We start from the raw sequence: 26,651 nt of genomic DNA on the forward strand, positions 1-26,651 counted from the left end.
TTGCCTGCTATTTTTGATCTTCTGTGCCCTCAGAACTTAGTTTCCTAGGAGACAGTTGGAAAACCACTGCTTCCTATACAAAGACATACACTCTGCCACTAAGCTGTGGCCGTTCTCCATGCTGTTCCTGAGCAGCAGAGCACTCAGTTTGGAGGGGCACCAGCAAGGTTTGTTGCTCTGGCAAACTTCTGCCCCATGAAATCACATTGTGCAGCAGTAAACCTGCCCCTGACCAGTATTAGAATTCCTTCCTGTAGGCTTGAGGCAGCCTGCTTATTAACCAGAGGGCAGGTCTGTAATTGCTTGTTACAGCATACCCAGTCAGCTGACTGTTCTGCTTGTATATTGTACTTTTCCTTCCTGCTTTGCAACTGCTTACTTAAGGCAGGGCCTGGTTCCTGGGTCATCTTATGTTCAGGACAATACAGTAAAACTAAGAGCTCTCATAGGCAATGTTCTACTTCTGCAAGGCGTGGCCTGTACCCCACAGAGAACCTGGGGCAAGGGAGATTGGACTCAGGGAATGTAATGGCATGTATTCTTTAGTCCTGGTCTCTCCCCTCACCCCCGCCTCCACCAGCCTAACTTCTAGCACATACAGATAACTGTGTTCTGCTCTACATCCTGAGGGAAACATGCATACAGTTCTCCCTCCCCCCTCCATGCTATGAGGGGAAGCAGAGGGCACATCTGAAAGTCCACTATTTTCCTAAACATTTTGGAAGTCCCTCCCCTTATAAAAGAACCTGTTCAAACCTCCCCACAGGGATTTTGGGGCATCCTCTCAGTCTACCCACAGCACTTTACCAATATAAAGGGTTCCTTAGGATGTACTGACAGACGTGTCTATTTAATTTTTTTTAAAAAAAGAAAACAGCGACATAAAACTGACTACAATACACAAAAGCCATTTTTTCCTGCCATAATCTGAAGCATTGCGTTCCAGATCTAGAGCCATACCAAGCTGTCTACAGCTTCAGTAAATGTAGCGGTTTTGTTTATGCACCTCATGTTCGTTGCAGTGACGATCAAAATTTTCTTCATAGGAATGTAATTTCTCAACAGCACACAAACATTACACTTAAAGTCCCTGGATGGAATCTCTCATAGTTCCCGCTGGGCTTTCCCTCAGTGTGGCTGCATTTGCAAGTTGTCAGATATGTGAGGAATACCTAGTAATTCCTGGCTGCACACCAAGTATGCTTTTGAGCACCAGAGCAATAAACAACTTACTTGAGTATGGTCTTCGAAGTGAATGAAAATAATCTAGTTACGTGGCTTGGTAACTGCCATCTTTGTTATTCTTTATAAAATGTACCCCAGTACAGTGCCTTTCATACTTTCAGGAAAGGTATTAAAGACTGTCCTTCCGAAACGTCATGCTGCATAACAGCATTATTTACATACCTCAAAAATGTGTAAGAAATGCAAACTTTTTGCAAGAAAATAGGATGCTACTACACTGATTGTTTTGAAACTGCATTGCAAGGCAGCGGAAAACGTCTACTGTGCTTAGGCTGTTTCATCTCTTAATTCTGAGGTGTAAAAGGCCTCTTTTGAATGCTGTGCATTGCAATGTAAAAATCATTTTAAAAGCTATTGGTACTAAAATATGTTAGCAACATAGGCCATGATCCGACCACCAAACACTAGGAGATTCAGCAAAAAAAAAAAAGCTGTATACCCAACCAAATGTTTAATATGAAACACTATCCTACAGTATGACTCACAAGTCACAACAAACACCTATCAATGAATAAAGGCCTGAGAGAAAACATAAAGAAGCATAAAGCTAATTAAGGTAAAAAAAATTTGGAGTAATTTTTGTCCTTATGTATATTTTAGGGGGAAAGGAGGTTTAAAGGTTTTTGTAGCATCTCAGAAATCAGGTTAACAGGGATGCTGAGAGTACAAGAGGACATATATGAAGAAAGTATTCAGATGTAAAGTAGTATTATTCAGGGTATCTTTATCAAGAAATGGGAAACGAAACAGCATTCCTAATTATGGAGCTGTAGAAACACTCCATTGCTTGAGGTATTAAGCTATTACACTCACTGAAGAGGTCAAACTTGATAAAGATTGCACAATCTATGACCAACCAATCTAAGTGCAATTCACTAGCCTTTCATGTAGTTTACCAAGAGTTTGATCAGCCTCCTGCCAGACAGGGGGAGCTGTCAAGTCACAATATGAAGGTATTCAAACTTGGTACATTGCACAGGCCTGCAAAAGTGGCAGATTATTAGCACTGTTGAAATGCAAGACTTGTAGACTTAGGGTGTTAGCTACAATTTTAATTAGAATGCATACTTTTTAATATTTAAAAAATGCTGAATTACGCTTAGGTAGATCTCAATTCTTACTCTTTAAGTGTTCAGAAACCTAAATTATAAAAATTATTTGTGAAGTCAGACACTACCCAGTACTAATCTGTAGAAACTACAACCACAAGCCACTGAGCTTCCTTGAGAAATAATGGGAACTGAACTCATTCTTTGATGGCATTTCTGCCAACTAGCTGTAATCACAGCATACTAACATTAATTTCAGTACTAAAAGTCAGTCTATGCTTGGTTAAGCTACAGAGCATATGATAGCAGCTCTGCATTCTAGCTGTTATTTATAGAAGTTACCCTGGACAGCACAGATGCGGCCATTAATTTTAAAAGGCTTTTAAAAATGCATTACACAAAAATGCATTTTTAGAAGTTTAAAAAACATTAAATGCAGGACTGATGTTTGCAAGATGCCACCTAAAATGCCCAAATCTGAAAATGCTAGAACCAGATTCTGAATCAGGCAACAAAAAGGAGTCCAACATAGTGAGCAAACAGCACTTGGGCCTAGTTCTCAGATCCCAAGACTGAATTATCCTCTTTACAAAACCAAGTTTCCTGCACTGCTTCCTGTGTCCTTCCTTCTGTGTCCCCTGCCCCCTCACTTTTCCTGTTAAGTATTTTTTTTTTGGTATGAAACTCAATCATGAATCTGTAGTCTAGTGTTAAAAAACACAAGATTAACCTCATCTGCTGCTTGTTAGAGGCTTCTTCAAATGAGACAAAATATATGGGGAAACACTGCAGTTTAAGAAATAGAATTGTAGTCACATGTAATCAACTTGTGCATTCAGGGTTGCCAACCTCCAGGGACGATTGGAGACCTCCCAGAATTATAATTGGTTTCCACCGAAGAGATCACTTCCTCTAGAGAAAGGCTGCTTTGGAGGGTGAACTGTATGACATTGCACTCTGCTGAGGTCCCTCCCCTTTCCAACCCCCCTCCTTCCAGAGGCTTCAAACCTAATATCCAGGAATTTCTCAACCCAGTTGGCAACCCTAGTTGCAGGCTTCAAACCCAATATCCAGGAATTTCTCAACCCAGTTGGCAACCCTAGTTGCATGCCATTACCCCCATGAACGTTTCCCCAACAGGAATTACTGTGATTGAAGCTGCCTTAGAAAGTGGATTCCAAGAAAAAGCAGACAAACTGCATCTTGTACAGCACATGGTCTTCAGGCCTGCTTATAAAAAACAGAAATGTAACTGAAGCAGGAGTGTGGAAGGGAATGTGAATTACTAAGCGCAACAGCAGCCAGTACCAGGCTGTGAGAAAAAACTGGCATTCATAGCTCCATGGCTTGGGTAACTGTTCTCTGAAGATGAATGTTGAATGCCATGGCAAGTACTTAAGCCTCCTTAAACTATAAAGGTTGTATTGAGTCAGGGACTACTTATGATCCAGCTTCACTATTTCTTTCTAATCAGAATATAAGCCAATGTTAATTTCCTTTATATTAATATCCAGGGCTTTTGTAGATTAAAGTTTTTAAAAATCCCCCCCCCGCCACCATTGGTGTATACAGGACTGTATGCAGCTTGCAAGAGTACTTTGGAACATTCTGGAACATTGTTTATTGGTTTTGGCAGCCTCCCAGCTATTTCTGCAGGAATGGAGCAATTCTGCAGTTCAAAACCAGGTTAATCTGTAGCTAAGACACCATTCTGATAGGGGAAAGCTAATAAAAGAAGCACCACCTTGCAGACATGGCTTTAATAGCTTGGGATTTTTTCCTCAAAAGTTTTATTGGGAGAACTACAAAACATTTACAGTACAAAGTTTACAGTCTCACACTCCAAATTTGTAGTGAACTGACTCTCCAAAATATATATTACAACTCAAGTTGACTTATCCTCTAGTTACATTCAAAACATACTTCTGTTAAAGTAGTCCAAAGAGTACATAGTGCTGAACCTGTACCTATGTACATACAAAAAAATTAAGGTACTGCTCATTCATCCACCCTCCAGGAAAGTTTTGGAGAACTCCTTTCTACACAAGAAAAAAATACATATTTTGGAATTTAATTATAGATATGATCATGTACTCAAAAGTTTCAGATCCAAAAGGTGGCCTCCTTACTTATATAAAATGAGTGGTACAATTTTTGTAGTTAAAAACCCATCCCTACATTCAAATTCTCAAGCATTAAGAAAAATACTTATTTGGTTGAGGAAGATTTAAGGCAAGCATGGACCCTTATGAAGGCACTGTGAGACATAATACTGGGACCCCCCCCCCTTATTGCTACATACTTTGAGACTATCACAGTGTGATTGGTGAAGTTAGGCAACTTGAATACTTTTTGGTTAATTTTAAGAGTTTGAATTAGGTTTGCCACTTTAAATTCTGATTGCAAAGTAGTTTTTTCTTTTTTTTAGCTTGGACGGGTTACAAACCATTGTACATTCTAAAACCCATTGAAGTTTCTCAAACTACTTCCACAGCATTGAGTCAGATTTCTATTAAAAAAGCCAATGCAATCTTTCAAATTTACGTAAACAAGGAAAGAAATTAATGAAATAAATATTACATACAATCTCTTAAATTAAGAATTTTACTCATTTACAATAAAATAACCAAGTGAAGTTACAAAAAGGCATATATTACTGTGAAAAGAACACACTCCACATTTTGCCGATTAATAATGGCAATCATAATTTAAACATAATAAAAGAATATATATCTATTGCTTTTCATCATACCCGATAAATACAGTATGAACAAATTACCAATGTATACTTTTCACAAGATAATAAATAAGTTAAATAGTTTCATATTTGAGTTGTGCAGTGACTTGCGCAATCAACTCAGACAGCTAAAAAAAATTAAAAAATCAGCAGTTATTCGCCAACAATTACAAACTAAACTCAGTTGAATGCTTCCAAATAAAGCAACAAAAATTGTTCTAAGCCAAACATCCACTAAGTGGTGGCAATGGAACCAATATTAAACTTTGGAATGGAAGTTTTAGCATGTTATAATATATATAGGCATATAAAAAACTAGAGTGTTGTTATCAAGGCATATTCTTGGCAGGATGTTGGATTTTTCTTTTAAAAGCTTATACATTTAGTATATTTACTTTAAATTTGATTGAAAGGCAACCCCCCCCCCACCACACACTCCTTAAATTATTTTTGTTATATATAAATCTGGAGGAACCTGGAATGAAGAGTTCATGGGCCTCCAGCTTGATTGTTGATTCCTGGGGGAGTAGGATTGGGTATATTTGTTTAATGCTCATTTCACCCTTTGTCTCCTGCCCTCCCCACATACACACTTGAAGATGGAATGGCTGCTGGTGATGTACATTAAACTAGTCTCCAAAGGGGGAGGAAAAGAAAAAAGAAAAAGAAAAAATCCTCTCCTTCCAAAGTCTTTTTTAAGATATAAAAATAAGATTGTTCTGTGATGACATCGTTTTCCTTTCACAATTTTATCTTTTGTTCATCTCAATAAAATGAAAAAAAAAGTCTCATCTTTTTCTGAATTTGCTCAGCAAAGGATTTTTTTTCTTTAAAAAGTACACACTGAAAAGGGGGGGGGGAGACTGCAACGAACGGGTCTGTGCGAGCTTGGCTAGTTTCTGGGCTGTTGCAATCTGCTCCTGTTGGAAAAGCAAGGTGAAGGAGGGAGGGGTAGCTGCCCCATTGAGGAATTACCCCCAAAAGAGAGACCTTAAAAATTAAAATAAAAAGCACACGTGGTGAGGTCCCCAAAGATCTGACAAACTGGAGAGGTTCCCCCCACCCCCCTTTCTCTTCCTCCTTAGTCGTCGGAGATGGAAAGGCGGCTGAAAATGGGCAGCCGCCTGCCCGACTCCAGGCTGGGAGACTCGGATCCGCTGAGGCTGCCAGAGCTGACGGAGCCGCTCAGGTAACTCTCTCGGTCGGAAAGCGAATCCGGCGGGCTCGGAGGGGCGTCGAAGACAGGCGACTCGGAGAGGCGGCGCAAAGGCTGGAAGCTGAAAGGCGGCGAGGCTGGCGGGCCGGGCGGGCAACAGCCCCCTCCTCCTTGCTGGTGGCAGCGGTAGAAGGCGGCGGCGTTAGGGAAGCAGCCCTGCTGGGGCGGCGGGGCGTGGATGGCCAGAGGAGCGATCAGGCTGCCCAGCTCCTGCCCCGCCGAGAAGGCAAAGGCGTTGTTGGCGCAGGATGGCGAGGCCACCAACTCCTCGCCGTAGGAGCCTGCCGAGGCGGGCGGCGGCGGCGTGCGGGACCCGCCGGGGCTCTCCAGGAGCAGCGCCGCCGCCGCCGCCTCCAGGCCTCCCTGAGCCGCAGCCACCGCCGCCACAGCCCCGCCGTGGTGGTGATGGTGCTGGTGGGCGGAGAAGCCGGAGAAGCTGAGGCTGTGGTGAAGCTTGGGCCTGTCTCCTCCTCCGCCTCGGCCGTGAGGGACGCCGAAGCCGCCGCCGCCCCCCAGCGGGTGGTCTCGGGCGGCGGGCGCGAAGGCGCGGAGGTCGCCGGTGCTGCCGGCGTGAGGCGGGTGGAGGTGGGGGTGATGGTGGTGGTGGCTGTTGCTGTGAGGCGGCTGAGGCGGCGGCGGGGGCTGCTGCGGGTTGGGCTGGTGAGGCGGCGGCGGGGGCTGAGGCGGCGGCGGGTTGGCGCTGCCGTTGGCGGGCGCTGGGCGGCGCTCGTCGGCGTTGTGGATGAAGTGGCAGCGCGGCCCGTAAGGGCAGAAGCCGATGGTGTGGAAGGTGCGGCACAGCTCCGTCTTGTACTTGGGGTGGCGCGTCAGGCTGCGCAGCTCGTGGTAGCCGTGGGCGAACTGGCACTTCTCGCCGTACTTGCAGGCCCCGCTCTCCTCGAAGGGCCGGCAGAGCTCCGTCTTGTAGCGCGTGGAGTTGATGGGCGCTCCCCCGCCGTTCCCCCCTCCGCCGCCGCCGCCGCCCTTGCCCGCCGTGGTCGCGGCCACCACCACCACTTGCTGCTGCTGGAGCTGCTGCATGAGGTGCTGGCTGCGCTCGCCATTCTCGCTGAAGGAGCGGTCTCGGAACTTGTTCTCCTTGTTGAGCAGGGCGGTAGGGCTGCTACTCCCCCCTCCTCCAGTGCCGGGCTCCTTGAGGTTACCGAAGGAAGAGGGCGACGAGGCACCGGGGAACTTGGCGTTGCCGTTAGCCAACGCCTGCAGGTTGCTGGTCGAGTGCCTCCGCAGAAAGCCCGGACCGAAGTTGGAGCTGGGAGAGGTGCCCACTGGGCTCCCCACTGCCTTCTTGTCCAGCATGCTGCTCAAGTTGCTCAGGGATTTCTCGTTCTGGGAGCCAGAAGGGGGGGAGAAGGAGCGAGGAGAGGAGAAAGAGAAAAGGGGAGGGAAAAAAAGAGGGTGCACCGTGACTGCCAAGAGCCTGGGAAGGAGGAGAGAAGCCGCCAACCTCCAGCACTCCCTTAAGACTGCACGAAGAGAATAGGCCTCTTTCTCAACGCAACCGCCATAGAGCAGCCGCTGATCCATGTGCCTGGTTGTCAAAACTCCCTCCCCTTCCAAGCTATTATCCGCAACTTAAAAAACTTTTTGAGGGGTGGTCCGGAACCCCTCCCTCTCCAGTCAGTAGCGTCTATGCTGCAAGAGTTCCGATTCAAGACAGCTGCAGCTTGTTAGCAGCTCGACACATCTGCCATTGCAGCTCTTTCTAAAACACACCCATCATAAGGCACATTGTAGTAAGAAAAAGTTTGGTGCCATCATAAAACTAGGCGCCGCTTCGATAGACGCACCCTTTGCTCCTTGCAAGCACCCCCTCCCAACATGACAAAAGCAAACGCCTCCAAAACTTCCACATAGAAATCGCTCGCCTACCCAGACAGAAAGCAGGCTCACTGCGAAAAAGTTGCGAAAAACTTTGATATTCGAATCTCGACCTGTTGCAGAACAAAGTAGATCGCGCTGCTTCTTCCTGTGTATGCTTACTCGGAATCAAGTCCTACCAAAAGTAAGTAGGCTTACGCCCAAGTAAGTGTACACATGACTGCAGCCTCAAAAGCAATTAGTATCCTCTGCAACGTCAGTTTCGTAGCAAAAGTTCCCAGAACTATTCCAAACACCTGGCTGAAAAAAAATATAAGAAACCAAGTGAAGGGCTGAAAAAAAATGTAAGCTGCCCCCTTACCTTACACAAGAAGTCGATGTCATAGAAGGCAGATAAGAGTGTTGCAGACATTTCTAGATCCTGTAATGATCGGAAATGCAGGAAGGACCGAAAGATCCCACTTTCCTCGGGAGCTTTGGATGAGCCACGACTGGACAGGAGAGGGCTGATTACTTGAAACGGGAAATGGTCTAATTGCTTTTCCAGCACGGCTGGGAAGAGCGGCTGCACAGCCAAGACGACGGCCGCAACTAACAGAGCAGCTATCTGACTGCTGGAACTCCGCGGCTAGGGTACACGCCCCATATATAAACGCACGGGCGCCCTCCCCGGCTGCGGGGTGGGACCGAGCACTGACCCTGCTGGGGTCTCCCAGCAACACAACCCGGCGGATCCCCTCCCACCGAGCCCTGCCCCCCTCACTGCTGCACCCTCTCATTGGACGCCGCCAATTTTCTTTCGGCGGCACCGAGCGCAGGAGGCGTGGCAGGACCGAGAAGTTTCAAGGGAGAGGAGCTCGCGGCGCGCTGCTCACCCCTGGCTGTACTAGGCACATGTTACGAGCTTGGTGTCTGGCATAGAAGCGGCACTGTTCCCCTACTGCAAGAGTCAATGTATGCATTCAGCGTATAGGGCTAGTTTGCAAAGGAGAATACACTTCACCATGGAAGATGACCTAAAAAGACGGCTAATTTATGCAATGAACTCCAACGTACAAAAGGCTTGCTATAATGTTTCCGCCAGATTTGTAATCCCCCCGTGTGTAAAACTCCCATCAGCTTAACCACTTTAGAAGCATAAGCGCGAGGTTGCTCAAGAATGCAGCGTGGCGGCTGCACCTGCTAAACCGCCTCAGAGCAGAGGAGGCATACAAAAAAAAAAAAAAACAGCTACGCACGATTTGCAAGCATGGCTGTAGTCCTAGAAACGTTTACCTAGGAGGGAGCACATCCTACGCAGCGGGCTTTATTTAGTTCCAAGTAAAATGCACGTATTAGTTTACAAACGCATCACTCGAGACCTTTTATTATATCAGAGTATTGTGGAAGTTTTCTTGTTGCATCATGCAATCTTGGGAATGTAGCACACTTAAGCGCCACAGGCATATCTCGGCGAGCGCACAGACCACGATGGTCTTCTTCCCAGACTTTGATTTCCCTTCAGCCAGCGTAGCCGATCCGCACCCTTTGCACGAAGCCCGCTTAGCTCCTTGCACGCCTCGGAAGTTTCAAGTAAACACACGCTAGCAGAAGGCTTTGCAGCCTGTTTCACACCCCCGCTGAGCCGTTTGGGAAGCTCGCGGCGAAACAGAGGCGGCATCAAAGGGCCTGCGAGTGAAACGGGACGCCCCGGCAGCTCCTCCTCTTCCTCCCTCCCTCCAAGCAACCTTGTGCCACGCAACAGGTTTTGGAAACAAAAGCTGGCTGGCGCGCTTGGCTCCTTGTGCAACTGGCGGGACGGCGGCACTGTCGGGTGTGTGTATTTGTGTCACCGAAAAGGTGGCAGCGGGATTGGAAAAGCCGTGGCCGAAGCAAAGCCCCCCCCCCCCCCCCACATACACACCGTGCAACCGCCCCCTTGCTCCCTGGTTCACAGACTTGGCAACGGCTCAAGGTCTTGTGATGCGATTGGCCAAGCCACCGACCGTCCTTTGACACACAGCTCCAAAGCAAGCGGCTCCCCCCGCCGGCCCGGCCTGCGCGGCTCAGCTGCGCCTCCGGAGGGAGGGCCGGCCTGACGCGGCGCAGCTGCAGTGCCGCGCTCCGACGCTGCTTTCCGCCAGCTCCGCCCTCGGACGGCTGCCGAGAGGCAAGAGCGCGACCCCTCTCTCCTCGAGCCGTTTCGCTCTTTAGTCGCGGCATCCAGTCTGGTCGGTGATTTCGGCAGTTTGCAGCCGGTGGCGCTTGCTGGCTTGCTCGGAAGTAAGCGCAGTCGGGTTTTGTAGGACTTGCTTCCGAGAAAGCTCCCTTCGGACTGCAGCAGCCTTAAGCCCCGCTTTTGTGTTTACTTTTAAAAGTATTACCGGTGGATTCACAGGGACTTTTTAACTGCTAAAAGAAATGGGCGTAAGTCTTAAAACGCAACCCTTTGTTTACTCGGAAGCAAGTCTCAGTGGCGCTTAGTGCCAAGTATGCCTAAACATTAGTTTGGCGAGTTGAAATGACGCCCATTTTTCCTGCCTGCTCCACCCCGGTCAGCAAGCCGGTAGCAGCTTCCCTTTCCCCCAGTTTTGTTACTGCAAACACGGGAGGGGCTGGCTTTCTTTTCCCTCGAGCGGGAAGGGAAACCAGCCCGGTTTACAGATGCTGCTGACTCCCGCGTCTGCGTGCATCGGCTTGCGGGCTTCGGGGACGAGGAAGGCGAGCTCTGGGTCTCGCCGTTCAGGGCCGCCGACGCCCGCTAAGCGCCGGGACGCGTCGCTAGGAGGGGAAGGTGTCACGGGCCCGTGCACTTTTTCAGAAACGAGTTGCGAGCCTTTTGCTTCTCTTTCAAGCCGCCTGCTTTTGCACAGGGAAGGCGAAGCTTTCCCAATCCAGGGGCGCAACTCGGCCCAGTCAGCAAGAACCTTCGCCGACTTCGAGGCGCTTTCTTGGGCTAAGCTGTACCCGAATGGCTGCTGCCTGCTGCCCAGCCTGCCTTCTCCGCGAAGCAATGGACTGTCACTCTGCAAGCCGGAGTGTTTCTCCCGCGGGAGAAAACAGCGCCTACTTCGAGGTTGGGCGGGGAAGAACCGCCGCTGCTACTTTCCTCTTGGCAGAGTGGTCGCACGGAGAAATAGCCGCCCAGTTCTGTGCAAAAGCAAGCAAAAGGTCGCCCCGAGGAGAGGACAAAAGGCTGGGGGAGTGGGGGGGGGCTTAAAAGGAGGGGGCAAGCAGCAGCCCCCCCGCTCCTTGGGGAGGACGAGCACGCCGCCGCCCGGCTTCGCATTCCCAAAGCGGTCATTGGCCGAGCGCGACTGGCCCTCCAGCTAACCCTTTCCGCTAATCTACTTGGCAGCGCTCTTGAGGCTGTGGCTGCTTTGCTAACCGAGAGGTGGACGTGACAATTTGATGCACACACAGAGTTCTCCAGGGGTATGACGCCCCCTAGTGCTCCAGTCCCGTGACTTGAGTTTAGCTCTCAAAGCTGAAAAAACAAAATAGCGTTTTCGCCTCCCGGCATCGCGTCCTTTACTGAAACCTCCTTGTGACAATGCTGAAAATGTTTGCAGCTTAACACACGTTGCTAAAACATCGAAAATGTTTGTTTTACCTTCTCTTTTTAAAGATTTTAGCTCTAACCCGTAAAAAAGCTACACGTGGAGCTTGCGACTTGCGGTGGCCTTTCTATTGTTAATTCGGCTTCCGGGATGAGGGGGAGGTGAAGATAATTCTCTGCAAGGAAAAACTAAGCTCAGGATTCCAGCCTCTGACCACACCTTCGGGAAAGAAAATAGCGCGCTAAGGCAAAGACCAATCTATCACTGACAGCCCATGCTTAAGATAACTCAGTCTGATTAACTACATTACAGGCAGCTTTGCTATAGTAGGCTTTTGTTCTGAAGCTGCTGTTTAAGGTTTAAAGGTTTCTGATTGAGAAGTTATACAGTAACTGGTGCTGTGAGGAAATGCATAAAAATTGTGTGTGATTATTTGCTATCCATAAACTAAGGAATATTACACAGTTTAAAACTATACTTTAAAATTGTGATAAGACAGCCTGGTTCTTAAAAAAAGAATTGTTTACTAATTAACCAGCTTTCTTAATGTTTCTAATGTCTACAGTGTTGTTTCACACCTGTAATGGCAAATATAGTCAAGGTTTGCCAGTTCCAAGGAAGTTTAAACACATGCAGCTAGGCAGGACCCTGAAAAGTGTAAAAAGTTACATAACATTAAAAGAATGTGGCAATTACCATACTTTTTGTAGCATTTGACATGACATATACCCGAATCAAAACTTTTAAAGTGAATGAATTTAAAATAAACTTTAAGGAAACTGACAGCACAACACCTGAAAATTTTCCTTCATGCTAGAAAAAGCACTGGAAGTAATGGGTCTTCTTACATTTGGGATCAAGTTGCATATCTGTTATGGAAACTGTAGGAAATGGAAACTGTAGAAACTAGGAAATAAAATCAGTTGGAAAATGGCTGTTTTGGTGAACATTTTGCATCTTCTTCAGCAAGGGGAGTGTATGTTTGCACCAAGCACAGCACACTTGTGGGACAGGAGATCTCTATTGCCTTGGCATCTTATTCTGAGCAAGGCGGTTAATGATGGGATGTTTTGGAGGTTGTTAGTTCATAGGGTTGCCATATGTAGAAAGCAACTTCAAGGCACATAAACATGGGTTAATGGTTCTGTAACCAAAACATGTATAATGGCACCATCTACTGGTTCATTTAAAGTATGCACATAAAATAAGAGCATTGCAATATTCACATTGGGAGGTTGTCAATTTAAGAATGCAAAAAAAACCCACAAAACACAAACACCCACCCCACACCATTCACCACTGTTTCCAACCCTTCAGAAAGCAAAACCATGTAAAAAACAAGTACATGATCATAACTAACCACCTCACAAAGCTAGAACTGGCACCTCTAATTATATATTCTTTGTAGGGTGTGTGCATGTATCCATCTCAAATGAAAGCAAAATTGTCATTTTGATCCTCTTTGCTGTCTAAGAAATTGTCCACAGTATATCACAATGCATGTTTCTTAATATCGGAAAGGAAATTTTTTTAATGAATTATACAGAATTTTAATGTAAAAACAATAAATAGCAAGGTACATTACTGTTTGGGAATTTCTATGACTCCTAAAATACCTATGTATGAGCATTTATTGGAGTTAACCTGTTGCACAGAAGGCAAAAGTTGTTATTTGTAAGCAGATTCCTTCCTGGTGCTGTGGCTGAGTAGGGTCAGAAAGCCCTATTGCAGTTGCACTCAACCTCAACTTGTTTCTGAATTTAACATACAGAAGGAAATTTCTAACATACAACTCCTATGGAAACATGTGTCAGATAGCAGCCTTATTTTGCCAGTGAGATGTCTGATAATATAGTACGGAATTGTTTCAGTCCTGGTAGATAAAGATTACAAATTAAAAGCAACTTACTTATGTTAGAGGAGCAAAGCACACATGTACATTAAAGAACTGAGGCCATATAAGAAATAGAACAATTAGGGGAACAGCATATTTCATTTTGGACATTGATATTCAGTCAAAGAACTGTAACAGTTTGCGGGGGGGGGGGCTAGCATTTCATATTAATCTGCAAGGGTAAAGGGAGCAAAACCCTTCCACAAATGACTTAGTTTCAGGTAGGTAGCTGTGTTGGTTTGCAGTAGAACAGTAGGATTTGAGTCTAGTAACACCTTGGAGACCAAAAGGCTCTGGACTCAAATCCTACTATTTCACAAATGACACATTTTCACGTTTATCCAGGCAGTTAGGTAAGGATATTAAAAACTACCTTTATTACCTTTACAAAAGTAACACACAATTCAAGTCATTTGTATGTTCATGGATCCTGGTATATCATGACAAAAGGGAATATGAACAGGAAGAACAACCTATGGTGTAAAATCAAGAGATCAGAACAGCAGGTGGCCGGCACCTGGCACATGGAAAGAAACTGTTTAGCAATTTTGCTTCCTACAGTAGCTGCAATAAAGCCTTGCCTGGCCCTGATTAAAAAATGAATGTGTTCACAGAAGAAACATTTTTCCTAAAGACAAATGAAAACACCATGGATTCAAGAATGAAAATGTATCTAATGTGTACTATCACAGTTCCTCAGATGTTTGTGACAGCAAAATGTACCAATCTTTTGTGCACAGCATAATTAAACTGGAGCCATTAGTGACCACATTTTCAACAGTTGTCTTTCTTAAGCCTTTCCTGTTTCCTGCAAGCTTGATTTCTAGCATCAAGTGAAGTTAGTATCTTAAGGCAAATTGATATTCTCTCCTTTTGAATAGCTAACTTGGTAAATTCCATAGTCCGAGAAAATTCTGGAACTGGAGGCATTTTTTTCAGAAGCTGTGTCACAAACTGGGCTTGATCAGATGCTGATCTTTTCAACTGCTGGAGTTTCCCTTGATCACATGGACTAACAATAGTCACTGGTATGAGCTGAAGGAGATGTTCGCTGAGCTGTCTCGCATGTGTTAATTTCTCTGCCCAAAAATTCGTTTGTCCTTTGTCAAACAGATGGTCGTTTTCCACCTTAACAAAAGCAGCAAAAATTAGTGTGTTTACAAACTTTTTTTTTTGCAAGAAATACTTCAGAAGTAATGAGGCAGCACAGGGAGGAAAAGTTAATCATGCTGTGATTATATAGATATCCCTTTCATGTGGGTGGAACAATGAACAAGATACATATGCCATTTCATGAAGAATACATACCCAGCAACAACAGATAACGGCAATAGTGATAGTAGCCATGGTGATGACACTAGCTTTAATGTCTTTTAAAAAGAATTAGGAAAAATTTAGAGAGCATGTTAGAGGTATACTGTTTCTGGATCTAGGAGGTTTCATGGACCTACATGAAAAACACATGGCCACAGTATTTTCTAAATGCCAGATGCTAGGGAAAAATAACAGGGGAGAACAGTTGCCTTTATGCCCTTGCTTGATAGGTATCTGGCTAGCTACTAGTAATTCTGGACTAGATGAACCTGCAGAGACACTTTTAGGTTTCCAATGAGTGTGTTCATGAACAAAACAGACTTCACATATACATGGCCTTGTACTGTTTTTGCCTGCACTGAAATTATATGCAGATATCTGCAGTGAAAGATTTTCTAGTACATAATTTTTCTATGGAAAATATTCCATTTTATACAAAAAAACAATGAATTGACACCATTGCCAGTACGTTACTAGGGAAGCTTAGTAGTTTTTTAATTAATGTTTTTCAGGTGATTATCCTTAGGAATTGTCTGAGAGAGATAACCTGCATTTTTTAAAATTTGTAAACGCAGACAAGAGTGGAATGAAACCATCAGTACGTACATTAATCCTAGTAAACATCAAATTACAAATTTAGCTGACTGGTTTTGATTTGACCTACACAGCCGAAGCTAAAACTCTTATTTATATTTCTCCTCACGCAGGTTGAAAGGGATGATGTGATCACCAATCCGATATGGAACTAAGAAGTAATGCAAATCAAGTCACAGAGAGTGCCAGTGAAACAGAGATGCCTCAGTGACCTCCATGGAAGAGAGTTAAATTATGTTGAAATAGGTGAGTGGACAACCACATCCAAGGAATATCATGCATAGTTCTTTGGGTGTGCTAAAATTAGTTTTCTGTTGTTGTTTTGTCCCCTTATATTGAAACAATATAAGGGAAGTACATGCTATAGTATATTTAAATACTATTCTAATAAAAATAATTTCTACAATTGCGGAATATGTCTTATATAACAATTAAACCATGCTCCTTTCATCTATATATATATAAAGATAAGTGTCCTGACTGACTCATCAACGCCCAGCCCAAACCCCTGGACCTAGAAACGTGAAATTTCGGGAGAACGTTCCTTTTGTGATGTAGAGGCTCACTAAGAAGGGATTTTAAGAAATTCGCCCCTAAGGAGGTAAAAAGGGGTAAAATGTGTTTCCCCATAGGGATACAGGTTCCCTGTGTGGCTGGCAGGGTACTCCTTCCACCCACCCCCCGCCAACTACCACTCTTCCATTAGGTCATTTGCATAGGCAGCCTGTTTAGTCATCATCCCAACATTCTAAAGAGTATACAGTTGCTGTTGGGATTATTGAATGTGTCCTGAGGTAAAAATACACCTCCCAATCTTCCCTTCTAGGGTTGCCAATCTCCCTGTGAGGACTGGCTTTCTTGTGTGGCAGGCAGGCTGATGGGTCAGCTGTGGAACTCTGTGTTCTGAGGTAAAAATCAGGTAAAGGAACCTGCAGACAGTTGAAGAAAGACAGTACAAGACTCCTGAAAAGGGATTTTATATAAAAGTTAGTATGGCAACTGAGTTTTTAAATGTTCATGGGGAGATGGGTGCATGACGTTTCTACAGGCCATTTCAATGCGAACCTCTCACATGAACCTGCCCAAGTGCCCACCACACCAACCCTCCCTCAGTCCAACTCCACCTCACACCTCTTGCAGCCATCACCTTACTGCCCCCAAGAAGCCTCCTGGCAGACGCTGTGCAAGATATACCAATGCTAAAAGGAGGAAGCAACTTAGAAATGTGGCAAAGAAATATGCACTTCGTAGTCCTGCAGTGCACTGAGCAGCAGTGGCCAAGTGCCAGCAAGTTCTGAGTCCAAGGGAAAGGTGACCATCCCTGCAGGCCTGGGCACAGTAGTGATGACCCTAGCAGACCTAACAGCCACGATATACCCTGATATCATCACTATCACAGAGAAGTCCATGGACGGGCTGTGCAAGTGTGCTACTCTGACCCCCAAGAAAGACAAGGCTGCCACCATTAATGAAACACAAGTTAACTCCCTCGAAGGGGCAGAAATGGAGTACAGATCTGTGGACTCAGTGGTACAAGTGGATGATGCGGTCCACTACCCTGTGGAGTTCCTCAACATGCTCAGCCCTCCTGGCTTCCCAGCCCACAAGTTTCTCCTCAAAGTGGGGGCTCCAAAGTGGGGGGAAACCACCAATGAGGTCTACTGTCTTTGTAGAGGTCCTTCAGTAGAAAAAAAAGGTTGTACATATTTTTCACTGTATTTCTTGAACTACAATCTTTTCCTTTCTAAAATCTCTTCAATAAATGTTACATTTCGAAATTCACTTCATCAGTTTTCGGCATCAACATGTATCGCTTTATTCAAACACCTTTGTGAAGTTTGGGTACTATGCTATTATACTACAAAACCAACTCAAACCACCACCCCCAACCAAAAAATGTTACATTCCCATAAATATTATAACTGGATTTAAAGTAGTTAAATACTGTAGTGAAGCACGGGCATCAAGCTAGTCATAATGTATTTTGGTTCAAGTATTTGGTACTATTGGGACATATATGGAGTATTAATTTTTTTTAATAAACAGAAGCAAAAATAAACATGCTTCCAATTGTATAACCTCGAGACTTTCAGGTTTTAAAAAAGAGCAAAAACCCTAGAGTTACAGGCTTGGATTAATGTGAAAAGCATTATATTCTGAATAAAATCTCACATACATGGAATTTCAGAAAGCAGATAGCCACATATGTTGTGCAGCAATAATGGGGCAACAATGCTAATAATGTAAGTGAGGGGTGAAAACAGAGAAGGTTATATATGTGTTCCTCAAAATTTTGGGTACCTTATCCACACATTACCTATGTTTAAAATAATCTCTGTCCCTGGAAATGCTGAAGGCACATTGCATTTTTCTTGTTAAAAAGGAAAAGAATGGCAATCAAATATGCCCCTAAACATTAAGATACACCTGCTTGAGATGTGCAGGCTCAGCTTGCCTTGATATTCCTGCCTTTCAGAGTCATATGTAATCAGCCTAATAATTTAGTATCCCATGAATCGTATGGAATGGACTTTTAGAAGATGAAAACTAAAACAGTCAGTGAAACAGTCGTGGAACATCAAAATGAGATGCTAACCCTAAGCTAATGAAAAGTCTCATAGTACATTTCAGGGTTCGTTTGACTATATCAGATGACACTTATTGTAAAACTTCAGTGGTATTTGTGGGCCTTTTGAAACAAAGCTAACTCAAAAGGAATATTAATTTTAACTTTTAGATATCCCAAACAGCAGGGCATTACATAACTCAGCCCTACTGAAGCAAATTGATTGAGTGACAAGGCGATCATTCATCCTTTGTGATTGGATCCCAGTACATAAGGAAATTGCATTGGCTCTTGTGCTGGCAGGGCACCTTTCCTATACTGACATTATATTCTGTTCCTGCAATCAGCATTATAAATAACCATACCCACACACAACAGGTTCACTTTGCCTGCAGTTTTTAATCTCCTGCCACAGAGTTCCCTGGGATCAGGATAAGGTAGGAAATCTTTCTTCACAATTATTTTCAACACAGAGTTTGCACACTAAGAAGGGCTAAAGGGTTCAGCAGGGAGAGCTGCAACTTAACTACACTCATACTGGGAAGAAATAGTAGAAAGTGGGATGGGATGCTGCAGTCCCTGCAGATTTCAGTAAGCTTATGTGATTTGATAAAGTAACAAGGTGATGTCTTCAAATGACTCTAAAGTAATGTTACACAAAGGTGAAATTTTGTGTGCATGTATCAAGAACTTTATTATTGATTTTCATTAGTGGATTACAGCGGCTCAGTTCAGACACTGCATGAAACCATGGTTTAGTTACACTATGGTTAATATGACTGAGCAAATGCAGGCCCATTCCACTAATTATGGTAAATTAGGGTCCAAATCAGTATCTTAACTCTGTTTATTAACCTCAGTCTTAACTATGGTTTTGCATGATGTACAAATGCAGGCATTCGTACTTAATTGAGGTTTAATCCTGGCTTGTTCTTTGGTGATGGCTACAGTGAGCAGGCAATAAAACCAATATTTGTCAAAGCAAACCAAGATCTGTGACCTCAGCCTTTGTTTCACAAGCTAACCACAGTAATGGTTGTTGTGGGTTTTCCGGGCTGTATTGCCGTGGTCTTGGCATTGTAGTTCCTGACGTTTCGCCAGCAGCTGTGGCTGGCATCTTCAGAGGTGTAGCACCAAAAGACAGAGATCTCTCAGTGTCACAGTGTGGAAAAGATGTTGGCAGGTCATTTATATCTACTCAGGAGGGGTGGGGTTGAGCTGAGTCATCCTGTAAGAGTTTCCCGGGGTGTGGAATGCTAATGGCAGAAGGCTTCACTGTATCCTGAGGAGGTTCTTTTGCATATGGATTGGTGCTTGATGTGCTAATCTTCTCTGCAGGGCTATTGTCGGGTAGAAAGTGTTTTGTTAGCCTGGTGTTTTTCAGAACTGGAAACCATGCTCTGTTCATTCTTAAGGTTTCTTCTTTCCTGTTGAAGTTTTGCTTATGCTTGTGAATTTCAATGGCTTCCCTGTGCAGTCTGATAAAGTAGTTGGAAGTGTTGTCCAGTATTTTGGTGTCCTGGAATAAGATACTGTGCCCTGTTTGAGTTAGGCTATGTTCAGCCACTGCTGATTTTTCAGGTTGCCCAAGTCTGCAGTGTCTTTCATGTTCTTTTATTCTTGTCTGGATGCTATGCTTTGTGGTCCCGATGTAAACTTGTCCACAGCTGCAGGGTATACGGTATACTCCTGCAGAGGTGAGGGGGTCTCTACTGTCTTTTGCTGATCGTAGCATCTGTTGTATTTTTCGGGTGGGTCTGAATACTGCTTGAAGGTTATGCTTTTTCATAAGCTTTCCCATCTGATCAGTAATTCCTTTGATATATGGCAAAAACACTTTTCCTGTAGGAGACTGTTTTTCCTTGGTTGTTTGATTCATCCCGGGTTTGATTGCTCTTCAGATTTCATTTCTGGAGTAGCCATTTGCCTGAAGTGCGTGGTTTAGATGATTAATTTCCTCACTGAGAAAGTGCGGCTCACATATCCGTCTTGCACGATCCACTAATGTTTTCATTATGCCTCTTTTCTGTCGGGGGTGGTGATTGGAGTTTTTGTGTAAGTACCAATCAGTGTGAGTTGGTTTCCTGTAGACCTTGTGACCTAACTGAAAGTTTGTTTTGTGGAACATCAGGAACTACAATGCCAAGACCACGGCAATACAGCCCGGAAAACCCACAACAACCATCGTTCTCCGGCCGTGAAAGCCTTCAACAATACATAACCACAGTAAATAAACTAGGGTATTACATTATGTTTGAACTTAGCCAATGACTGAATTTGCACGATGAGAACTAGTGTAGAGTTGTGTCTGCTTTAAGAACCAGAGATTTCTGATTAAAATATTGCTTCCATGAGCTCACTATGTGGCCTTCAGTAAGCAACTGTTTCAGCTCCATCTGCAATATGGCGATAACCATATCTACCTTACAGGGCTAGAACAAGATAATGGCCTGTATCCTATACTCTGCTCAGCAAAGTTTGAAGTCTTTGTTCAGTGCGAGGACTGTTCTTCCAACCTTTTCTGCTGGAAGAAAATGGATTGTATGTGATATGCTTGAAAACATATAAATGCTAAGAATTTGTACAAAATATATCACATTAATTTTGAAACCTTATCTAAAAATGAAAAGGAACATGATTTTAACTTTTGATCTGTATTAACTCCATAAGTGGCTCTACATTGTTTGAAAAAAGAAATCCTGCACCACTGATTATAGTGGGAACAAAGCATTCTAAGTGTAGACACAATCTGGCTGGTGAAATTTACCAAGGCTGTAGTCTCAAAATCTTTCAGATCTTCTTTTCCTAGCAACCACTCTAGCAAGACAGGGATTCCAGCACTGGTCTGTTTCCACTGCTGTAACAGTTCACATAGTATGGAAAATGTTAAATCCAAGGCCATTGATGCATTTACGACATGGAAGTCAAGCTCTGCAGAGACAAAAGAGATACGTGATGACATATGTTAGTCACTGCATTCAAATATACATGCCGAAAATCTATATTGCAATGGCAAACACGTACCAATTACATGTACATTTGTTTGAAATTGTTTATTTTATATATTTCAATTATTAAAGTTTTACTGTTTTAAACTTATGGGCAAGGAATAAACTGGCCTCAGTTGAATCATTTTCTTATAGCTGACATTCATTCTTGGTGAATGCAAGGAACAGGGCTTAAACCAAACTATTAAGTGTGGTTACACAGGGAATGTCGCTTCATGGCAAATACAAGTTTTCCTCCCTAGTCTGTCAATCATCGTCGTCGTTGTCGTTGTCATCAATCAATTAATTTATAGTCTGCCTCTTGCTGAGATCCGAGCTGTACCAAGCTGTACTCTGAGCATGATTATGGCATGTCTTAAAACATCCCCCCCCCCGCCCCCTGAACCTTGGTATCAGATACGGGATTCACAAATAATATTAACCAAAATAAAAAATAAGGAGAGAAGACAAGTTGCTCTGCAGCTAATGCATTTCTCAGCAATCAGAGAGCTGAGCAGAAAGCTGCACCACTAGATCATGTGCCAAGGAAGGGAAAAATGCTAATCTGAAGGGGTGTCTGTGTGAGCATTTCTTGTTCTTGAAATTCTAGAATCTTTCAGCATTTCCAAAATACTGAACTCAGAGCCAGGAAGGCAAACCTTTATAAATTTGCATATTAAAGAACAGATAACAAACAGCAGACATCATCTGCATGGACTTGGCTGATGCCAAACTATGGCTCGAATCCAAAAAACTGCACAACTAGTTCTGCATACTACCCTAGAACACACTGTGCATTGCAGGAGATCACCAGGCACTAGTGTTGGGCAATGTATCTTTCAGGAAGGCTTTTTCTAACACCACTGATCATCTAGTTGTGGACTGCCCATTAAGTTTCCAAGCAGCATTGCAATATGCTGCCTTGCTCACTGACACACCAGCGGCTGGTGGGAGAAAGAGAAAAAAATGTTAAAAACCGCCACTGGTGATACTATGATGTCATTTCAGGAAAATCCAGGAGTGACATCAGTTCTCTTCAGGGATTGCCAAAAGCCTAATGATTTTACCACAGAATTTCTGGTGATTCCTAGAGAAGTGTGATGCCATTCCTGGAAGTGATGTCACACCACATTTGCTTTGCCCCCTATTTTGTTTTCTTATTTCTACAATGCTTTTACTATTATATGATCAGCTATAACTCTGCACATGAAAGGATCAGGAATGTTCCCTTCCTTTCCTTCTTTTATTTTTTTTTAATGATAGCTGGTATTCTCGTTATCATAACGAGCTCCAGGGACTGAACAGAAGACAGGGGCAAGAAGTGGGCTATGATTATGGAAATACCTGTTTTCAAGGCTCATATCCTGACTATTAACATCTGTGTTGGGACAGTTGTCTAAATGAGGTGGAAATGCACTTGTTCCAGAGGTCCTAATATTCCATCCCTAAATATTTATTTCCTGTCCAAGTCTGAGTTCAGGCCACACACTGAAAAAAATGTCAATAAAATATCAGCAACCAACTAATAGCCAATATAAAAGCCTAGAAGTAGCTCAACATTTAATGACCTATAAAGGAGAAATTTAAATTGGTTCATTCACAACAGTAATGATGAAAAAACCATTCATTAGTTTCCAGAATTCAGAAAGTTCTAAACTGCAAAAATGTCAGTCAGATGGAAGGTAAATATTTTACTTAATCAAACTATTCAATTGGTTAAAATACAGGCATCTTTTGTTTCTTCAAGTCAACAATTACAAGAGAACTTTTTAAGGCATGCATACCACATACCTCTTTTTTAAAAAGTTGATTTAAAAAACCCTCCCAGGTATTTTAATCTTCAGGAAGAACATTTCTAAAAAATAGGAACTATGGTATTTTGAGTCTTCTCTGTTAATCCATTTAATGCAGAAAACGACCTCCCCCACACACATTAATACACCACAAAACTTTTCATCATGCCATATGTAAACATTTCTCTTGGTAGACTATTATGTGCCTTCAAAATATACAACTGTGCTTTTTTCCCCTCAAGGAAAATTATAAGAGCATGCCAATAGGCTATTTTCAACTTTACCAAAGAGCAAAATATAAGTAAGAAACATGATGCATAACTGCTGTTTTGAAAATAGGGATACAGTCAATGAGAATAAAGAAATGGTACCATTCTGTGTTTACTGATCTTTCCTCTTATATGCCTTATTTGAAGAACTGTTAAATAATAATTTAATCTCGTCACAAAAAACAGTGTTCATTGCAGAAGGACAGGTTGTATTTAATGAAACTATAGACAAACAATGGGCCCAGTTAATTCAATAAAAATGGGTCAAAAAGAACAGCCACATTGTTGTCTTTGAAACAATTGTTTATAGCTGTAGAAATACTTTCTCCAAACCAAGAGGAGGAATATTAGGATAATAGAAGGCACTAAGCAAAACTGTTTATTTTCAAATATTTTAAAAGCCAAGTGTTACTGTTGTTAGATAATCACATGGAATACACTTTAGAAATGATTAACGCTGCTTTTTTCCAGTATCATACCCACATTCATTGCACCCATATAGGTACTTAACAATCATATGCCTGGAATCTCTTAGATAAGGGTTCAAATCTCCTTTTTGAACCCAGGCCCAGCGGCCACCGCCAGCACCCACCATTCATGTATCGCTGGGAATACCAGCGCGCTCCACTTCGGCCTGGCGGGCGGGCATATGGGGGGTGCTGCCAGCGAGCGGCCAGACCCCCTGCCCCCTGCGGGGAGGTGGCTCAACGCCACCTCCCTGTGCCCGCCAGGCCCGGTGGCCACCGTCCACACCCACATTCCTTTCTCGCCTGGAATACGAGCGCGTTCCAGTTTGGCTTGGCAGGTGGGCGCATGGGGGGTGCTGCTGGCGAGCAGCCAGACCCCCCTGCCCCCTGAGGGGAGGCAGCTCGTCATCGCCTCCCTGTGCCCGCCATACCCGGCGGCCACCGCCAGCACCCACCTTCCGGCCTGCGCCAGGAATACCAGGGCGCTCCTTTTCGGCCTGGCGGGCAGGCACATGGGGGTGCCACTGGCGAGCAGCCAGACCCTCTGCCCCCTGAGGGGAGGCAGCTCTCCGCTGTCTCCCCGTGCCTGCCAGGCCCGGCAGCCACCGCCACCGCCACCACCCACCATTCATGTATCGCTGGGAATCCCAGCACGCTCCACTTCAGCCTGGCGGGTGGGCATACGGGGGTGCCACTGGCAAGTGGCCAGACCCCCGCCACCTGAAGGGAGGCGGCTCATCACCGCCTCCCCGTGCCCACCAAGCTCGGCGGACACCGCCATCACCCACCTTCCTTTCTTGCTGGGAATACCAGTGCGCTCCTTTTCGGCCTGGTGGGCGGGCACATGGGGGGTGCCACCGGCGAGCGGCCAGACCCCCAGCCCCCTGATGGGAGGCGGCTCGTCGCCGTATCTCCGTGCTCGCCAGGCCCGGCGGCCGCTGCCAGCACCCACCTTCCGGACTGCGCCGGGAATACCAGCATGCTCCTTTTCAGCCTGGTAGGCGGGCACATGGAGGGTGCCTCTGGTGAGCGGCCAGACCCCCCGCCCCCTGAGGGGAGGCAGCTCGTCACTGCCTCCCCGTGCCCGCCAGGCCCAGCGGCCGCCACCAGCACCCACCTTCTGGCCTGCGCCGGAACTACCAGCGCACTCCTTTTTTGCCTGGCGGGAAGGCACATGGGGGGAGGCGGCTCATCGCCGTCTCTCTGTGCCCGCCAGGCTGAAAAGGCCATGCACTGGAGAAGCTCATTATGTGCTCTGAAGTCATCCGTAGAAGATACTTCATCAGGAGGACCAATCTCCCTCTCTGGTGACTCAGATGGTGGTGACACACTGGACCGAAACTGTTCAGACCTCGCAGGTCCCTCTTCTGAAAGTTGCCATGTCTGTCTCGAACCTGCATATGAATAAGCACGTAGCAAGGGGGATCTGGAGTCCCTTCGATGAGACAAGCAAGGGGGATCTGGAGTCCCTTCGATAATGAGACAAGAATGGGGCGTCTTTGAGCCTGACAATCCTGGACTGACTTGGGAGCAGGGTGTCTTCGATCCAGGCGATCGCAGGACGGCTTGGGTCGCGGAACTGGACGGGGCAGATGGTTTTGCCGCAGCCAGTGGATCTGTAGCTGCCATAGCCCACTTCCATAGGGATGCCTGCAGCCTGCTCTCCCGCTCTGTCCTGGCCTTCAAAGTGAAAGCTTGGCAATATTTACATGTCTCTGTGTTGTGGGTCTCACCTAGGCAATACAGACAACTTGTATTATTCAACAATAAGAATAAAGACAGAAGAAGAGCTGTCTCCTTGTTATGGATGGTTTCAATATAGACAGATCAGAGATCTTTTCAATTCGGACTGTTTAAAAGGAGGAATAAGAATGGAAAACTCAGAATTAGAAGAAGTGATATTACAAGAAGGCAAAAAAGAAATTTCAAAGATTTATAAAGTACTTCTAAAATGGCATACGGAGGATGAAATAGTAAAAGTCCAGATGGTGAAGTGGGCAGTAAATTTCAATAAAGAAATAACAATGGAGGCGTGGGAGCACCTGTGGAAAAATACATTGAAGATTTCAACCTGTACCAACATTAAAGAGAATGTATACAAAATGATCAATAGATGGTATCTAACACCAAAGAAGATTGCTCTAGGAAGCACTAACATGTCAGATAAATGTTGGAAATGTAAAAAGCACCAAGGGTCACTATATCATATGTGGTGGACTTGTGAGGTAGCTAAGCAATACTGGGGAGATATAATTGAAACAATTAATGAGATTTTACAAATCCAAATAAATAAGAACCCAGAATTGTTGCTACTGAACTTGGGAATGGAAGGTGTTCCAGTGCAGTACAGAACATTGTTATTTTATATGACTACAGCAGCAAGACTTTTGTACGCGCAGAAATGGAAAATACAAGAAATACCAACTATAGAAGATTGGATTTATAAATTGCTGTACATGGCATGGACAAAATGACAAGAAAACTTAAAGATCTTGATCCAGGACAATTTATTGCTGATTGGGGGAAATTGAAACAATATTTAGAAAAAAAATGGGATGTGAAGGGAGAACTGTGGCAGTTTGAGAACTATTAAAATGTGATGGTGTAAACAGAAGAGATAAGCGACTTTACCACTAAGGGGGAATTTAATTATTACAATCTAAGCTAGTATTATGTTTAAGTAAATCTTACTTAGAATATAGAGTTTAATCAAGGAAGAGTAAAATGGACACATTGGTGGATTAGTGATTTTAATATAGTATATATATAAAACAATTTGAATATGCTTAGAGTAAGAAATATTATGATATATGTGTTATAGAAGAATATAAGTGAAGTCAAGTTAAGTAATAAGAAGGGTTAAGGGTTGGAAAGCTGTTGGAAGTCGATAAGGAGGGGGGAGGAAAGGGTGGGGGTTAGAGTAAATTAGATATGATGGGAATGTATGTATTAAATATGAAATATAAACTCACCAATAAAAATTAAAACAAAAACAAAAACAGACAACTTGAATGGCCATCCGACATCGTCATTTTCCTATTACAGGACACACAGTGTTTGAAAAGAGAAGTATCCAACATTGTTCAGAGAATGCTGACAAAGGAAGAGCTGGAAACCTTTTGCCATCAGCGGCAAAAGAGGA

General features: G+C 44.3%; 2 protein-coding genes and 1 long non-coding RNA gene across 3 annotated transcripts in view; 1 reads left to right on the forward strand and 2 right to left on the reverse strand.

The window, feature by feature from the left end:
- Nucleotides 1-4,052: 4,052 nt before the first annotated feature.
- Nucleotides 4,053-8,772, reverse strand: ZFP36L2 (ZFP36 ring finger protein like 2). The gene is made up of 2 exons (XM_054983407.1): nt 8,448-8,772; nt 4,053-7,594 (listed from the first exon to the last, which is right to left on the reverse strand). The coding sequence occupies exons 1-2, from the start codon at nt 8,496-8,498 to the stop codon at nt 6,113-6,115; spliced, it is 1,533 nt and encodes a 510-aa protein (XP_054839382.1). The 5' UTR covers nt 8,499-8,772; the 3' UTR covers nt 4,053-6,112.
- Nucleotides 8,773-10,286: 1,514 nt separating this feature from the next.
- LOC129332365 (uncharacterized) overlaps nt 10,287-26,651 on the forward strand; it is a 37,149-nt gene continuing 20,784 nt past the window's right edge. Inside the window, exons 1-2 of the long non-coding RNA XR_008597326.1 lie at nt 10,287-10,492; nt 15,541-15,673. This is a non-coding gene — a long non-coding RNA (uncharacterized LOC129332365). The remainder of the gene's footprint in view (nt 10,493-15,540; nt 15,674-26,651) is intronic.
- The window catches only part of THADA (THADA armadillo repeat containing), a 232,634-nt gene continuing 219,121 nt past the window's right edge, over nt 13,139-26,651 (reverse strand). The window contains 2 exon segments of the mRNA XM_054983423.1: nt 13,139-14,647; nt 20,761-20,924. Coding sequence (XP_054839398.1) covers nt 14,294-14,647; nt 20,761-20,924 — 518 coding nt within the window. The 3' untranslated portion in view covers nt 13,139-14,293.

The sequence above is a fragment of the Eublepharis macularius genome, chromosome 1, assembly GCF_028583425.1.
Source record: "Eublepharis macularius isolate TG4126 chromosome 1, MPM_Emac_v1.0, whole genome shotgun sequence".
In the NCBI taxonomy this organism is placed as follows: domain Eukaryota; kingdom Metazoa; phylum Chordata; class Lepidosauria; order Squamata; family Eublepharidae; genus Eublepharis; species Eublepharis macularius.